The following is a 15,683-nucleotide window of genomic DNA, read 5'->3' on the forward strand; positions in this document are numbered from 1 at the left end:
AAAAAGCATGCTAATCAATATTGAACTATAAATAAATCTTGTTATTAGATTTGTTGATTAAGAAACATTGATGCAACTGTAAATAAAGGACGAAAGTAGTTGAGTTGCGATAGTAAAAAATAAGCTCAGACACATTCTGATAAAATACATTTCACTACAAGACTGCAAATTTAATTACAATTTTAATTACAATTTTCCTCCTAATTCTCTAGATTTAGACTTCAAAAAATATCACAGGTATAAAGCATCTACAATCATTTCCCCTCAAGACGTGACTCGCATCGAAACCAGCGCTGGTACATACAATATATATTTCCATTTAAAAGGAATCCTTATAAATGCTTCGATTGTTCCAAACGTTGTCGTCTGAATGTTAATGCAAATCAAGATTTCGTTAATAGAGTACTTGCTTAATAGGAGCCGAACTTTTGGAGCTTAGGAAATTGTTAAATTGAAACTTTCAAACATTTTTTTTAGGTGTGATCTTTTCTGCGTAACACGCCATATGCCCTAGTTAAGTCTTCAGGCGCAGTCAAGGTACCAATTCATACAAATGTACATGTTCCCGCGATTTCCAGAGTAGAAGTAATGGAGGAATAATAAAAAGCAAACACACAAAAAAGTATTTACTTGTGATGAGGCATCATCATCATCATCATCATCAGCCTTTATCTGCCCACTGCTGAACATAGGCCTTCCCCAATGCCTTCCACATAATGCGGTCCTCCGCCTTCCGCATCCAACGACTTCCCGCCGTGCGCACTAAGTCGTCAGTCCACCTGGTTGGAGGACGCCCCACGCTCCTTGTCCCCATCCGTGGCCTCCATTCGAGGACTTTCCTCCCCCACCTGGCGTCGCTGGCTCGACAGATGTGACCGGCCCATTGCCACTTCAGCCTTCTAGCTTTGAGAGCTATGTCGTCGACTTTGGTTCTCCGTCGAATTTCTTCGTTCCGGATTTTGTCCCTTAGAGAAATACCTAGCATAGCTCTCTCCATCGCCCGCTGTGCGACTCTTAACTTATGGGCCAGCCCTGCCGTCAGTGTCCAAGTTTCCGCATGATGAGGCATGAGGAACGTATTTTATATATATATATAATAATATACTTTTTATATATATAATAAGCAGTAATACGTTTCGGTTTGAAGAGTGGGGCAGCCGTTGCAATTATATTTGGCACCTTGGAACTTATATCTCAAGGTGGGTGGCGCATTTACGTTGTACCAGGTGGGCTGTGAGCTCATCCACCTAGACGGGCTATAAAAAAAAATTGCACGACTGAAGTAACAGTAGACAAAAGTAATTTTAATTATGTCTTTTTTTTTTCCTACCTAAATGAGTGTCTAGAGATACCATATAAGCGTAACCTTAACTAGTATTTGAGCTCGCGGGGCTCAAATCTGACGATGTTGCTAACATGAACCCTAGCAAGAGCTGTGCTTCGCAGAATCTACCACCGGATCGGAAACGCGACCACTGAGAAGATCCGGCGAGAAGCTCAGTGGGCTGTGTCTGTGGGTTAATTTACTCGGCGAGCCCTTCGTAAGCACGGCTCTTGCTAGGGTTCGTTTTAGCAACATCGTCAGGTTTTTGAGCCCACCACTGGAAAAACCTATGAAAATATAAAGAAGAAAATAGGTGCTTTGGTTTCTGCAAAAATATATATAGCACCATCCAGCATATGAAGCTTACCTTCAAAATCTTGCTCTGTGTAATCGTGATACGTTTGTTTCCTGGCTGCTGGGTCGGTCGGGGCTTCCTCATCATCAGCTCTCGTCTCCATGTTCCAAGGTCTGTGGGCAACAAGAAATTTGTACAATTTACACATTTTTTTTATTGCTTAGTTGGGTGGCCAGCTCACGGCCCACCTGGTGTTTAGCGGTTACCGGAGCCCATAGTCATCTACAACGTAAGTGCCGTCACCCACATTGAGATATAAGTTCTAAGGTCACATTAGTGCTTCACGGCAGAAATAGGCAGGGTGGTGGTACCCACCCGTGCACAAGTGGTCCTACCACCAGTAATTACGCAAAATTTAATTTTACTGGTTTGATTTTTACTACACGTGTTATTCCTTCACCGTGGAAGTCAATCGTGAACATTTGTTAAGTACGTATTTCATTAGAAAAATTGGTACGTGCAAGTGGGATTAGAATACTGATGCATCGCTAGATACGAATGCACTGCTTTTAGAGGTTTTATTGTTAATATAAAGTTAAAAAATAGTACATTTTTTGTAGTATTATAATTATTGTTTTTCACAAGGATCCCAACTCATTTGATCGCAAATAATAGCCCGATATTTCAACCTTTATGAAGATTTTCTATTTTTCATTCTCAAACATTACTTGTATGAGTGATATTGCAGTATGAAAATACTTATAAGAACCCATTAAGCATTAGTTTGGAAAACATAATCATTGCCTGCACAGTGTTAAGATGTCAACCAACCAGATTGACGAGCTAACTTCCCAATGGACGGTAAATAGAGTCCTTATGAACATCTGCAATACTAGGTAAAAGCCAATCCGCAATCTATTGCTAAGGAAACGATTTATCTTTTCTCGTTTCCATAAAGTTTACAGAGTATATTATGTGATTTCAGATGCAGTTAAGGAAAACCAAAAATAGAGCAAGCTCGCTGTTATATTATTATGGAAAAGTTCAGTCGATAAATAAAGTTACAGATCTAGGGAACTTCTCCCGGCGTCGGCAAAGATTGAATCCGAGTTTTACTTGGAAAAATAAGGATTTAACTTTTATAGTTTAAATTACGGTCTCCGGTTTACTTGGAAATGTAATTTAGAGTGAACATAAATTGAATCACTTATCTGAGGCAAAGAGTAAATTTGACAAAACCGACTAACTATTGAGAATTTAGTTGGGTTTACGTCGGGATATGTTATTAAAAAAATCTCTTTCGTTGAAAAAGAGATTCCAACAAAATCGAGAGGGATAGAAAACGATATACAAACAAATTAGGGACTCGCATAAAACGAAATTAATGATCGATTTCTATTGGAAATTATTTAGATATCATTCCTCGTATTTGTTCTTATCATTCCTCGTATGGATTAGTTTAAGTGAAATAATACCTAATAAAATTTCATAACATTATTTAATTATTTCTTTAGATTATTTATTGTGTACTAGCTGACCCAGCAGACTTCGTAGTGCCTCAATCGATAAATAAAAGACCTAAGCTTTTGTATAAAATAAACCGTAGGGTAGGGCCGTCGAGGCGATTCGCCCGCTCCTTGTGGATTGGGTGAATCGTGAATCGTGACAGAGGACACCTCATTTTCCAGCTCACGCAGGTGCTCATTGGGCATGGTTGCTTCGGTGAGTTCCTGCATCGGATCAGAGCCAAGTCGACGGCAGAGTGTCACCATTGTGTTTGCGTCTTGGACACGGCGGAGCACACGGTCGTCGTCTGCCCCGCCTGGGAAGGGTGGCGTCATAACCTCGTTGCGAAAATAGGAAACGACTTATCGTTGCCGAGTGTTGTGGCATGAATGCTTGGCAGACATTCCCGATCCTGCGGACAGAATGGAAAGCAGTCGACGTCGCCCAAAACACGTCATCTCGGATCCTCCCGATCCACTAACGGTGCTTCTAGGTACTTCAAGCACCGGTCACCGTTCTCGTCGAACCCGTCGCTTGCGACGAAGGGCTCGACGAGTAAATTAACTCTCAGACACAGCCCACTGAGTTTCTCGCTCTCAGTGGGTCGCGTTTCCGATCCGGTGGTAGATTCTGCGAAGCACGGCTCTTGCTAGGGTTCGTGTTAGCAACATCATCAGGTTTGAGCCCCGTGAGCTCACCTACAAAAGTTAGGGTTACGCTGATATAGCCTCTCAAGGCTATCAGCTTAGGTAGGAAAAAAAAAAAAAAAGCTTGGCAGCGACAAGTCGTGGAAGGCGATGCTCGACTTCTGCGACCCTAGCCAGCGCCATCTAGGTGGGCTTCGGATAGCCTTCTGACCAAGAGATGATGAGAGAGAGATGTGCTCTGCACTAAACACTTCACTTTCACCCCTTTGCCTTTTCATGACTTTTTTTATTTTTTTTATTGCTTAGATGTGTGAACGATCTCGCAGCCCACCTGGTGTTAAGTGGTTACTGGAGCCCATAGACATCTACAACGTAAATGCGCCACACACCTTGAGATATAGTTCTAAGGTCTCAGTATAGTCACAACGTCTGCCCCACCCTTCAAACCGAAACGCATTACGGCTTCACGGCAGAAAATAGACGGAGCGGTGGTACCTACCCGTGCGGACTCACAAGAGGTCCTACCACCAGTAATTACGCAAATTATAATTTTGCGAGTTTAATTTTTAATGCACGATGTTATTCCTTCACCGTGGAAGTCAATCGTGAACATTTGTTAAGTACGTATTTCATTTCTCATCTTCACTAATGACTTCCAATATGAAAGAAAAATTTAATCTGAAAAAGTCTTAATATGCGTAATTACTAAACGATTGAGATACCGATCTCGTATTCACGTTTGCCAATTTCGGTAACCACTTAACACCAGGTGAGCTATGAGCTCGTTCACCCGTCTAAGAAATAAAAAAAATACTTTCCTATATACACGGCATTGACTTGGCAGAAAATCCATAAATATCTCTAATCATAAAACCCTTACTACAATCTAATTTTATGAAAATTAATGAGTTTTTCTAAGACCGCTGGGAATGTTCGAGAACTTAATTTAAAGTAAACTGTATAACCCTTTTTCATTAGTAGAGAGGTAATTATCTAATGTTTCTGAGGAAGCTTCTATTTGTAGGGAATGAAGAGTTTTTATTTTTAATAATATCTTTTGTTTGATCTGACAACATTAACATAAAATGTTACCATGGATATTCTGCTATTTTTAAACCGGCTGCGACAAGGTCGTCTAGTTGCTGTAACATAAATATTGCATTTTAAATAATTAATGAATTACGAATGTCCTAAGCGGTCTTCACGTGACTAGGAACCGGGTCGTTCAACCGGCAAGCACTGGGTCATGGAAAACGAGGAATTACTTATCAGTCATGTGATTTTATAATTTATGCCTTTCAATCACGTTCGGTACTGTGTTCGTTTGTAAGAAATTCTTCTTCTTATTTCTTATTTCTTGTTAGAGTGGTGGTGGTAGCGCTGACGATGTACATGTAGCATTTGTTAGGTTCCTAATGATTTCGAGGATTGCCTTCCTGGCGATGCGCTTCCAGATCTGGCGGTTCGAAGCGTTTTGAGTACACTGGACTATGGTGGACTGAGTTTTTTTTTTATTGCTTAGATGTGTGGACGAGCTCACAGCCCACCTGGTGTTAAGTGGTTACTGGAGCCCATAGACATCTACAAAGTAAATGCACCACACAACTTGAGACATAAGTTCTAAGGTCTCAGTTTAGTTACAACGGCTGCCCCACCCTTCAAACCGAAACGCATTACTGCTTCACGGCAGAAATAGGCGTATTAGACGAGTCCAAAATTACGTAGTGTGATGGATCTCCACGACTTTGCACGACAGGCGATTCGTCGATTAGTCGTATCCCATTTTGATGAAAGCGCTTAGGCTGCGTTTGTTCATACCCCTTTGCCTAGTAACAAAATAATAAGAAAATATATTTTTTACGTCAATTAGGAATCGACTCGAATGGTCTTCTCACCGAACGACTACTTCAAGTTTTATTTTCTAAAAGGCTGCAACCCTAGCTGCAATTGTCCATCAAAAGTAAGACGAAACGAAAAAAATAAATAAAGGTGTGTTGGAACAATAAAAATCAATCAAGACATCAAAGAGTTGAACACGCTCGACAATTTTTTTGAAACGCACCTTTATTTTCTTCTCCAGTGTATATCTACAGACTACAGACCGATATATATTTCTATGGATGAAGACGTATACCTATCCTATGATCAATATTTTGGATTATTTTTTTAAACGTAACACACAATAATATTCAGAAATTCGACTAACTAAAAAAAGTCACGTATTAGTCCATGACGATTAGGAGTGGGCGATATAAATCGTATCTAGATTCAATATCTATATATCGCAGCAATATCGTTGAATCCGATATCGCCCCGCACGAAATCTATATATCGATATCGGCCGATACACGATATTGCTCGATGTGATGCGCATCGGCATATCGTACCGATTCGTGTATCGAAATCTATATAACGATATCAGCCGATACACGATATTACTCGATGTGATGCGCATCGGCATATCGTACCGATTCGTGAATATCAGCAATATTCGTTTGGTTCGTATCGATTCGGCCAGAGTGAGTGAGCGCACGATAGGGATATCATGTGATGAATGAAACAGAAACAGGCATTATCCATACAATTGTAAACCTTATATTTAAGTCCATATGTCTGTAGATTATTCTTAGCGTATCAGCAGCATACAATTTAGGAGAGAAGTTTCAATTTTCGACCCTAACTTGAATGCAGTATAGCCTATTTGCATCGTTGAATTTAATTTCACGCGCTTTGACCTTGAACTACAATTTTTGGACAAGTGTTTATAAATACTTAAAAGATTTTTGTGTTTGATTTTTAAAGTACACATTTTTCTATTTTTAGTTGAATCCAAATAATTGAGTTTATTTCTTGTGTTTGTATTAAACTTTTGAAATCTACACTCTTTTGGTATATTTTGTAATTTTAAATTAAGATACAAAATACTAAAAACTGAAAATAATGTAGCCAGTCCTAAGCCTGATAAAAGCATGAAGGAAAGTTTTTTTGATATTTTTATTTTCATGTTCTTTTTATTACTTTAAAATCATATTATAAATTGATATCAGAAAACCAACCGTATAACGTTGACTTAAATCTATATCTACTACGATATTATATCAGCGTATCGTTTCGAATCTCAAATATCATGAATCGAGAAAATCTACTAGCATCTGTTACGCGGTGAGCGGTTTTGTAGTTTTAAAAAAAACTTTATTTTAATATACACTGAATTTATTTATCCTTTACAAAAATCTGATGTTACACGGACAGAGTTACGATGTTATAAGTTTGAAGATTGATGACGAACTTTTTGGTTTCAAGGAGAAAGAGAATTTATACATGAATAGTATTTACTAAACAATTAGTAAATGAGTCATTTAGACTATGAACCGTATTGGTAAACATATTTAGAATCCGTAAGGACACAATTAGTAAATGACGGAATTTTACCGATGTGAAAGGAATACAATATTAACTAATGTTCTAATTCCAAATGAAGATCTGATGTAAAGTAAACAATATACATATGATTTAGTAACATGAGGAAATAAGCATGTTATATAGTAACATGATTTAGAACTTAAGAACTAAGAGTTAGAGTACATTATGTGTTTATGAGAATTGATATATGACTTAGGTACTAGTGTGAGGGGCATAACATAACACCTCCCCCCTTAAAACAAAGGTTGAGCGTTGGTGCTCGAACTTTGAGAATTAGGATTTTCTGGATTTTCGATGTCATCTTCGTCTTCGGAGATGCATGATGTAGGATGACCCATGTTGGTCATTGGAATTGAAATTTGTGTATTTCTTCTTCTTGAAGAATTATCAAAGCAATTGTTAAAAATCTGGATACATCCGCTATTTGACCTTCTTCGGGTTGCAAATGAGCATGGAAAATTCTTGAAGATTTTGTATAAGATGTATGTTAGCATTGTGATTCCAATCGAGAAATAGATCCATGAAAAACTTGATTCATGTTTCTTCATGAAATTTTGTGTTTTGATTTTCTTAATTTCCTCTGAATATTTGTCAATATGGTGCTTGATTTGTTGTAACGAGTCCAATGAGATCTCATTGATTGGAATTGGAATTAGATGTGGTATTTCAACATTTTTTAATTCATGGAAACAATCGTCAGTTGTTATATCCGGTGTGACGATTGGATATGTGATGTTTTCATTTGATGATTTAAATGCTGTAAGCGTGCTGTAGCCAGTATGGAGCTTGCAAGATGCTGGCAGCGTTATGATTCCTGATCCATAGAGTTTGTGGTTCGACACTTCACCATTACATTGAAGTACACATTGAGTTTCTGTGCTTAATACGTAGAGCCATTTATCACTTTCTAACTGCTGAAACGTTGCTATTTCCGCAGGAAATGATGTGACAGTGCATGATTTAGGAATTGATTTTGATTTTGCTAGCAGGACTTCAAGTTCACATATTGGTCTTGAAGTAGATTCATAGACGACCATATTTTTGCATAACCGTTGTCTCGATGCGAAATTGTTGCAGTTTTCCAACGAACTTGTAGAAACATACTTTTCTTGATTTTGATTAGTGGCTAAGAATATATGCTCTGGTAGGATGGTGGAGTGATATGAGGAATTATGATGTTGTACAGGGATTGAATAAATATGATATAATTTAAAATTATCGTTTGTAACTAAGGGAAATTCTAAGATGTATACGAGGCGATTTGAGTAAACATAAGCTGATAAGGTAGAAGAATCTAATAAGGTATGAATATTATCTAATGTTACGGATGTGACTAAGCGTTTATTTGTTCTAACATGATTTGACAATAGAAGCTCTTCGTAGAGACGCTTGAGAGAAATTATCGATGGGTGAACAGTATTTGATTTAGCAAAAAGAATACTAGTTAGACAATCGTTTATATCGTTTTCTAAGTTAGTTACTAATTCTAGAATTTGCAGGGAAATTGTGGAAATTTCTTCACTTACTTTAATATCGAATACAGTATTCTTTGTAGTGTTAATATATTCGTTTAGACGATTGATATTTTCATTGATAATTTGTTCGTCGTATGTGATTTTGAATATAGATTCATTAAAGTTTTTAATTGTAGAAGATGTAATTTGTAATTGTTTTTGCATTAGATTCATTACATCTAATTCTCGTTTTTCTAAAGAATTGATGCATTCATTATAATGTTCAGCATCCTGTGCATCAGGTGTACCGATTAACCATTTCAGAACAGAGCTAAGGCCATCAAACAATTCTCGTTTGATTCGTGAATTTTTGCCTAAGTAAAGGTTTAATTCCGAAAGTCGGTTTTCGATTTTATTCAAATTAATTTTAAGGTATGATTTTGTTGACCGTACATGAGGAAGACGTGAATATTGTGAGGATACACTTTCAAAGTTTTTAGCAAGGCGTACAAGAGATTCGTGAGATATGAATAGGGGTTTAAGATCTTTATATATTACTAATTTCCATGATTCTTCGTATGGGTATAATGTTCCTTCATCTTTAAAGAACAAACCTGATTGCGAGGTTAAAGGGTTGATGAAATTTAAACTTGCGTGGATTCCAGTGGTTGCCCTGGAATAGGCAAAATATTTCGATTATAATGATTTTGTATAGAATGTTGAATAAATTTGTAAACTTTGTAAATAAGGAGGTATATAAACATTTTAAAAATCGAACAAATAATAAAACTAATATAAGGATTTGAGAGGGTTTGTATAAAGGTATTTGTATCTTGGATGGCTGATTGGCCTATCCTGTAAAGAAATATTTCTAACTTAAAAATAGAATATGAAATATAGTAGACTATAATTTTAACATAAATGAATGAATTTTGAAATATTAGAATTTAGGGTGAATTATCGTTATTAGGATAAGGTCTAAGACGATTTGAGTGAACTAATTGGGTTTTTCCACCCTTTTTAATTAGGAAATTTTCATTGAAGCCAACACGAACTATTTCGTATGGGCCTTCCCATTTAGAATCTAGATTGTTAGGATTAGGAACTTTTAGCATAACTTTATGACCTATTTTATATTCTACAGAATTTTTAATTTGATTGTCATAGCGTTCTTTCGCTTTTTCTTTCATCTTTTCTAGATTTTGTAAAGCAGTTTATCTAGAGACCTTTAAACGTTCGTTTAAGTCTTTTAAATAATCGCAAGCTGTGTAATCAGAGATTGGTTTTAGCGAGTAGAATGGACGAGGCTTAAAACCAAATAAGAGTTCATGAGGAGTATAACCCGTGGAAGAGTTAACTGAGGTATTATGACATAAAATAGCGAGAGGAATGATTTGATCCCAATTTTTATGACGACGATTGCAATACATGCGTATATGATCTCGAAGAGTCGCATGGAATCGTTCAAGAGCGCCATTTGTTTGAGGATGATATGCTGTATTGAATGTGTGATTACATCCGAGAAATTTTGTTAGTTGTTTAAGAATGTTATTGGTAAATTCGGTACCTTGATCCGAATGAAGACGCTTTGGAACACCGAAGTGTTGGCAAAAATGTAAGATTTGTTTAGCAATAGTGACTGCTTCTTTGTCAGGAATAGGATATGCTTGAACAAATCTTGTGAGATCGTCTTGCAACGTTATGACATATTTGTTATTATTGTCACTAATTTCTGAATATGACACTAAATCCATTGATATACGCTCAAAAGGTTCAGTAGATTGAGAAGTTATGACCATAGGTGCTTTAAAGGATTTACGTTGAATTTTATTTCTTTGGCAAACGACACATGATTCTATGTATTCTTTAATTTCGTTTGTCATTCCTTTCCAGAAATATTCATCACGAATTTTTCTAGTTGTTTCTAAGATTCCACGATGTCCTGATAGAGGTTCATCGTGATAGGTTTTGAGAATATTAGGAATTTCTTCGGGCTTAGGATAACATATTTTATTTTCACAAATTATAATTTTACAATTGTATGATTCAGCGATGTATGAAGATATATAAAATTGTTCGTTGATTTCTAGTTTACACGTATTATCATTTTTAAGATCTGGAACGTACAATGTATCGATTTCATGTTTTTGGAGACATGAGAGAAGAGATTTAAAATAACTTTCAGAATCCCAAGGATCGAAGTGTCTGGGTCTAGTGCATGTAAAGAATAAATTTTGATTATGATTTGAATTTAACAAATATACTTCGTATAGAGATTTTTGATTTTCTAAAAATGATTCAGTTTGTGAACATAAACTGATAGCTTCATGAAATAGATTATTTTGTGAAGGAGGTTCACATGACATAGGAATAAATATATTTTTGTGCTTAACATCTAACAATTGATCTGGAGACATTTTAGTAAAAGAAGTATTTATATTGGTACGATCTAAGGATTTGTAATGTTCAAAATTTATTTGTAGATAATCGTCTTGATCATCTTGACTTAAATCTATTACGTTAGAGTTCATAATAGCTGGACGAGACAGAGCGTCCGCATTAGTATTCATTTTTCCTGCTTTATAAACTATCTCGTACTCGTATTCTTCGAGCTTGAGACGCCATCTTACGAGACGACTGCCTGGATCTTTGATTGAAAATAACCACGTCAGAGGTTTGTGGTCAGTAACGATTTTGAATCTTCTTCCGAAGAGATAAGGTCTGAAATGCTTAACTGCCCACACTATGGCAAGCAACTCTCTTTCGATAGTTGAATAATTAGACTCGGCTTTATTTAAAGTACGTGAGGCATACGCGATTGGCAAATCTTTGCCAATATCTCCCTGTGAGAGGATAGCACCAATAGCATGTAACGATGCATCGGTAGTTAATACGAAATCTTTGTTGAAATCGGGATATTGAAGAATTGGAGTCATGGTTAAAATTTCTTTACATTTATCGAATGCTGACTGCTGATCTTTACTCCATATAAATGGAACATCTTTCTTGAGTAAGCTCGTTAAAGGTTTAGTGATTTTGCTAAAGTTAGGTATAAATCTACGATAGTATCCTGCGAGACCTAAGAATGATTTTATATCTTTACACGATTTAGGAATAGGAAAGTTTTTAACTGCTGAAACCTTTTCAGGATTTGGTTTCACGCCTTGATTTGTGATGATATGACCTAGATAGGCAACTTCTTTGCGCATAAATTCACACTTGTCGGGTTGAATTTTGAGACCATATTTACGGAGTCGTTCTAAGACTTCAGTTAGTTTTTGTTCATGTTCCTGAAGACTAGAAGCAAAAACGACTATATCATCTAAGTACACAAAACAACGCTCTCCCTGCAATCCGTACAGAACGCTATCCATAGCGCGTTGGAAAGTAGCTGGAGCATTTTTGAGTCCAAAGGGCATTCTTAAAAATTCATAGTGACCATAAGGAGTACTGAATGCTGTCTTAGGAATATCCTTTTCATCAAGTTCAATTTGGTGAAAACCTGATGCTAAATCTAGGGTAGTAAAATAAATAGAATGACCTAACTTGTCTAGGATGTCGGTGATGTTTGGCAAAGGGTAACTATCTCCAATAGTGATTTCGTTTAATTTCCTGTAGTCTATGACTACACGCCATTTCTGTTTTCCAGAAGCGTCAGACTTTTTAGGGACAACCCAAATGGGGCTGCTCCAAGGAGATGAACTAGGTTGAATAATTTTTTGGTCTAGCATTTTTTCAACTTGAGATTTTACCTCTTTTTGATGAACAAAAGGAAACCTATACGTTTTGGTATTAATCGGAATGTCAGAAGTAGTAGGAATTGAATGTTTTGTATTGTTACTAAAAGACAGAGGTTCGTCTTCTAAATAAAAGATATCTGAAAATTTTGAAATAATTTTGTCTAGAGAATTTAGTTCTTCGTTATTTAAATGGTCAGTTCTCACGAGTTGACGAACTTTATCTCGTTTATCGTGGACGCCATTATTTAATGAGTTTGTAAAGTTTATTTGTGAATTAGTATTATTTGAGTTATTAATTAATGATAACGATTTAGTTTCTACTAATGGTAATGATGTGATCGTCTTATCACGGTCGCTTGAGTTGACACAAGTTATGAGGAATCTTCCATTGGAAACTGAGATAAGTGCATTCGGTATGGTCAACTCTTTGTCTAGGGATTGTTTTTCGACGAACGCGTTACCATTACATATGTCTTTTGTAAAACAAGCTATGACAGTTTCAGATCGCTTTCCTAGAACTTGTTTACAATCGGACGGTGACTCATCTTTATCACCGAGAGTTGTTAACTTGTAATTTTTGTCTTTAAGACGCATGGTCTTAGATTGAACATAAATGGTAGCATTGAATTTGTTCATAAAATCGTTACCTAAAATACCATCTACACTGATATTTAAGTTAGCAACGTGAAATTTGAATTTTGATAGATTATCGAGGGACAGTTGTGCTGTACCAAAACTACGAATGGTAGAGTTAGTTCCAGATATTCCCACAATAGACACGATGTTCGATTCATCTAGAGGGGCTGTACCTATTTTGTTTCTATTAATAACAGAAATAGCAGCGCCTGTGTCGATAAGAAGGGTTACTGGTTGTCCTTCGATGTGAAACTTACAATAAAGTAGATTTTCTGGTGGTACATTGAATGATGATATTTTGTAAGTTTCTATATTAGATTGTTTTTCAGAGCTAGAAGTCGATTTTGACTGTGAATTCAAATTAATGATTTCGTTAGATTTAGGATTCGATTTAGAATTATATTTAGTTTTTGATTTAGAGTTAGATTTAGTTTTTGATTTAGAATTAGAATTTGATTTTCGTTTAGAACTCGATTTAGAATTTGATTTTGTGATTTTGTCAAGAGGTTCTGATGATTTTTGAGTTGAAAAAGCTTTAGGGTCTACAAAGGTCTCGAAGTCACTGTCTTCAGTTTGAGTCGCAACGTCACTAAGTTGTCTCCGATAGACTGCTGAACTATGTGAGCTATTGTTCTCGAACTGAGGGGTGAAAATAGCTGTTTGTTCCCGATGAACTGAATTAACAACATTATTTTCTGTGACCTGAGTTTGATTTTTATAGTCTAAGGCTTTTTGCTCATTGTGTTTGTTAAATTGGTTTAGAACGTCGTTTGATTTAGTATTGGGCTTTAAATATTCGCGGTTTCCGAAGCATTGCCCGTGAGTTCGGCCGCCTGTGAGTTTAAATTATTTATTTTAATTGAATTGTTGGGATCTTGTTTGTTTCTTTGATTATATTGTCTCTTACGACATTCTTGAATTAAATGACCAGGCTTCTTGCAATAGTTACATGATTTTAAGGGAGTTGAAACATTATGGTTGCCAGAGTTTGGTTGTGGAGTTCGAATATGTCTGGATTGACCATGATTTTGATATCGAATAGTGCTAGGGTTTATATTAAAAAGTTTTTGTCTAGCACTGTTCATATTTCGAATTTTCTCTTCCTGTATAGCAAAATTTCCGGCGTCAGTTAGATTGTTGAAATCTCTGGTTCTAAGCATTACGCCTATGTCAGAGTTTAAGCCGTTAATAAAAACATTGAGAGCTGTTTCCTCAGCAGTAATTTTACGTCCTTCTAGGGTGTTATCGTTATATTCGATACACAGTTTTTCTATTATTTTACTTCGACAAAGATTCACGCGAAGAAAATAGTCAGTTACAGTTTCTTTTGATTGTTGAAACATGGATTGTAGTTCTAACATAAGATGTCCTAACGTTTTAGTTTGAGAAAACTTTTGTATTAGGAAGCATTTTAAGTCAGACCATGTTGAAAACTGTTTGGCATGAACGTCCGATGAACTTGGCCCTGTGATTTTATTTAACGCGTATATTAAAAGTACCATCTGTTGTTGAACAGAAGCTAAACTAAACGCGGAGTCGCATGATCTGATAAATCGATACACTTGGCTAGGAGATGATGTATTGAATTCTGGTATTAATTGTAAGAGTGTAGCAATCGTAATTTCTAAAGCCATATTTTTGTTTTCTGCGCTAAACATTTTGAATGGCTTGATTTAAGATAATATATGATTTAAGAAATAATGAAAAAAAAAATCTACCAAAAGTCGCGAATTTGATTTGATTTATGATGATTTAAAATTTAAGATTTAAGATGATTTAAGATTTTGTTCAATATATATGATTTAGGAAAAAGATTTAGGATTGTGTAACAGATTAAGGATTAAGGATGAATTCAGAGCATATAAAAACCACTTACTACACAATTAAAATTAGATTCTGCATGTGGGCTCTCGTCTGTTCGGCGAAGTTATTTCAAAAGCCTTCAGCTACCGTGCTTGATTCACGTCGTCTTGCGGTTGCTGGCTGCTGCTGGGCGATGTGTGTCCCGTAGTTGCTGCTGCTGCTGTTGCTTGGCGATGTGAGTTCCGTCGCGATGCGGTGATGCACGTTAAAACTTCGACTTGGCGATATTTCTATGCGGAATCCTACCGACTGCGCCAAATTTGTTACGCGGTGAGCGGTTTTGTAGTTTTAAAAAAAACTTTATTTTAATATACACTGAATTTATTTATCCTTTACAAAAATCTGATGTTACACGGACAGAGTTACGATGTTATAAGTTTGAAGATTGATGACGAACTTTTTGGTTTCAAGGAGAAAGAGAATTTATACATGAATAGTATTTACTAAACAATTAGTAAATGAGTCATTTAGACTATGAACCGTATTGGTAAACATATTTAGAATCCGTAAGGACACAATTAGTAAATGACGGAATTTTACCGATGTGAAAGGAATACAATATTAACTAATGTTCTAATTCCAAATGAAGATCTGATGTAAAGTAAACAATATACATATGATTTAGTAACATGAGGAAATAAGCATGTTATATAGTAACATGATTTAGAACTTAAGAACTAAGAGTTAGAGTACATTATGTGTTTATGAGAATTGATATATGACTTAGGTACTAGTGTGAGGGGCATAACATAACACATCCATCAATATATAGATTCAGAAAATATATAGATTCAA

At 36.0% G+C, this 15,683-nt stretch overlaps 3 protein-coding genes across 18 annotated transcripts in view; all 3 read right to left on the bottom strand.

Annotated features, from left to right (window-relative positions):
* The window catches only part of Ndae1 (Na[+]-driven anion exchanger 1), a 59,262-nt gene that overhangs the window by 20,912 nt on the left and 22,667 nt on the right, over positions 1–15,683 (bottom strand). For 9 of the 16 annotated variants that reach the window (XM_089740479.1, XM_089740476.1, XM_089740470.1 and 6 more), the window contains exon 2: positions 1,692–1,792. In XM_089740479.1, coding sequence (XP_089596605.1) covers positions 1,692–1,782 — 91 coding nt within the window. In that variant the 5' untranslated portion in view covers positions 1,783–1,792. Of the gene's footprint in view, positions 1–1,691; positions 1,793–9,263; positions 9,323–14,901; positions 15,291–15,683 lie in introns of those variants that run through there. The other 7 variants (XM_089740477.1, XM_089740469.1, XM_089740482.1 and 4 more) reach the window with 6 other exon arrangements.
* Positions 6,964–9,307, bottom strand: LOC149503079 (uncharacterized). The gene has a single exon (XM_089740486.1). It carries the CDS (start codon positions 8,881–8,883, stop codon positions 7,429–7,431), a length of 1,455 nt encoding a protein of 484 aa, XP_089596612.1. The 5' UTR covers positions 8,884–9,307; the 3' UTR covers positions 6,964–7,428.
* Positions 13,433–14,816, bottom strand: LOC149503080 (uncharacterized). The gene has a single exon (XM_089740487.1). The coding sequence runs from the start codon at positions 14,681–14,683 to the stop codon at positions 13,814–13,816; it is 870 nt and encodes a 289-aa protein (XP_089596613.1). The 5' UTR covers positions 14,684–14,816; the 3' UTR covers positions 13,433–13,813.

Source organism: Bombyx mandarina, chromosome 04, assembly GCF_030267445.1.
Source record: "Bombyx mandarina strain Sakado chromosome 04, ASM3026744v2".
Classification (NCBI taxonomy): Eukaryota; Metazoa; Arthropoda; class Insecta; order Lepidoptera; family Bombycidae; genus Bombyx; species Bombyx mandarina.

Excerpts from the sequence above, each read along its gene's own strand:
- LOC149503080 (XM_089740487.1), bottom strand. The coding sequence starts at position 14,683 with ATGTTTAGCGCAGAAAACAAAAATATGGCTTTAGAAATTACGATTGCT.
- LOC149503079 (XM_089740486.1), bottom strand. The coding sequence starts at position 8,883 with ATGAATCTAATGCAAAAACAATTACAAATTACATCTTCTACAATTAAA.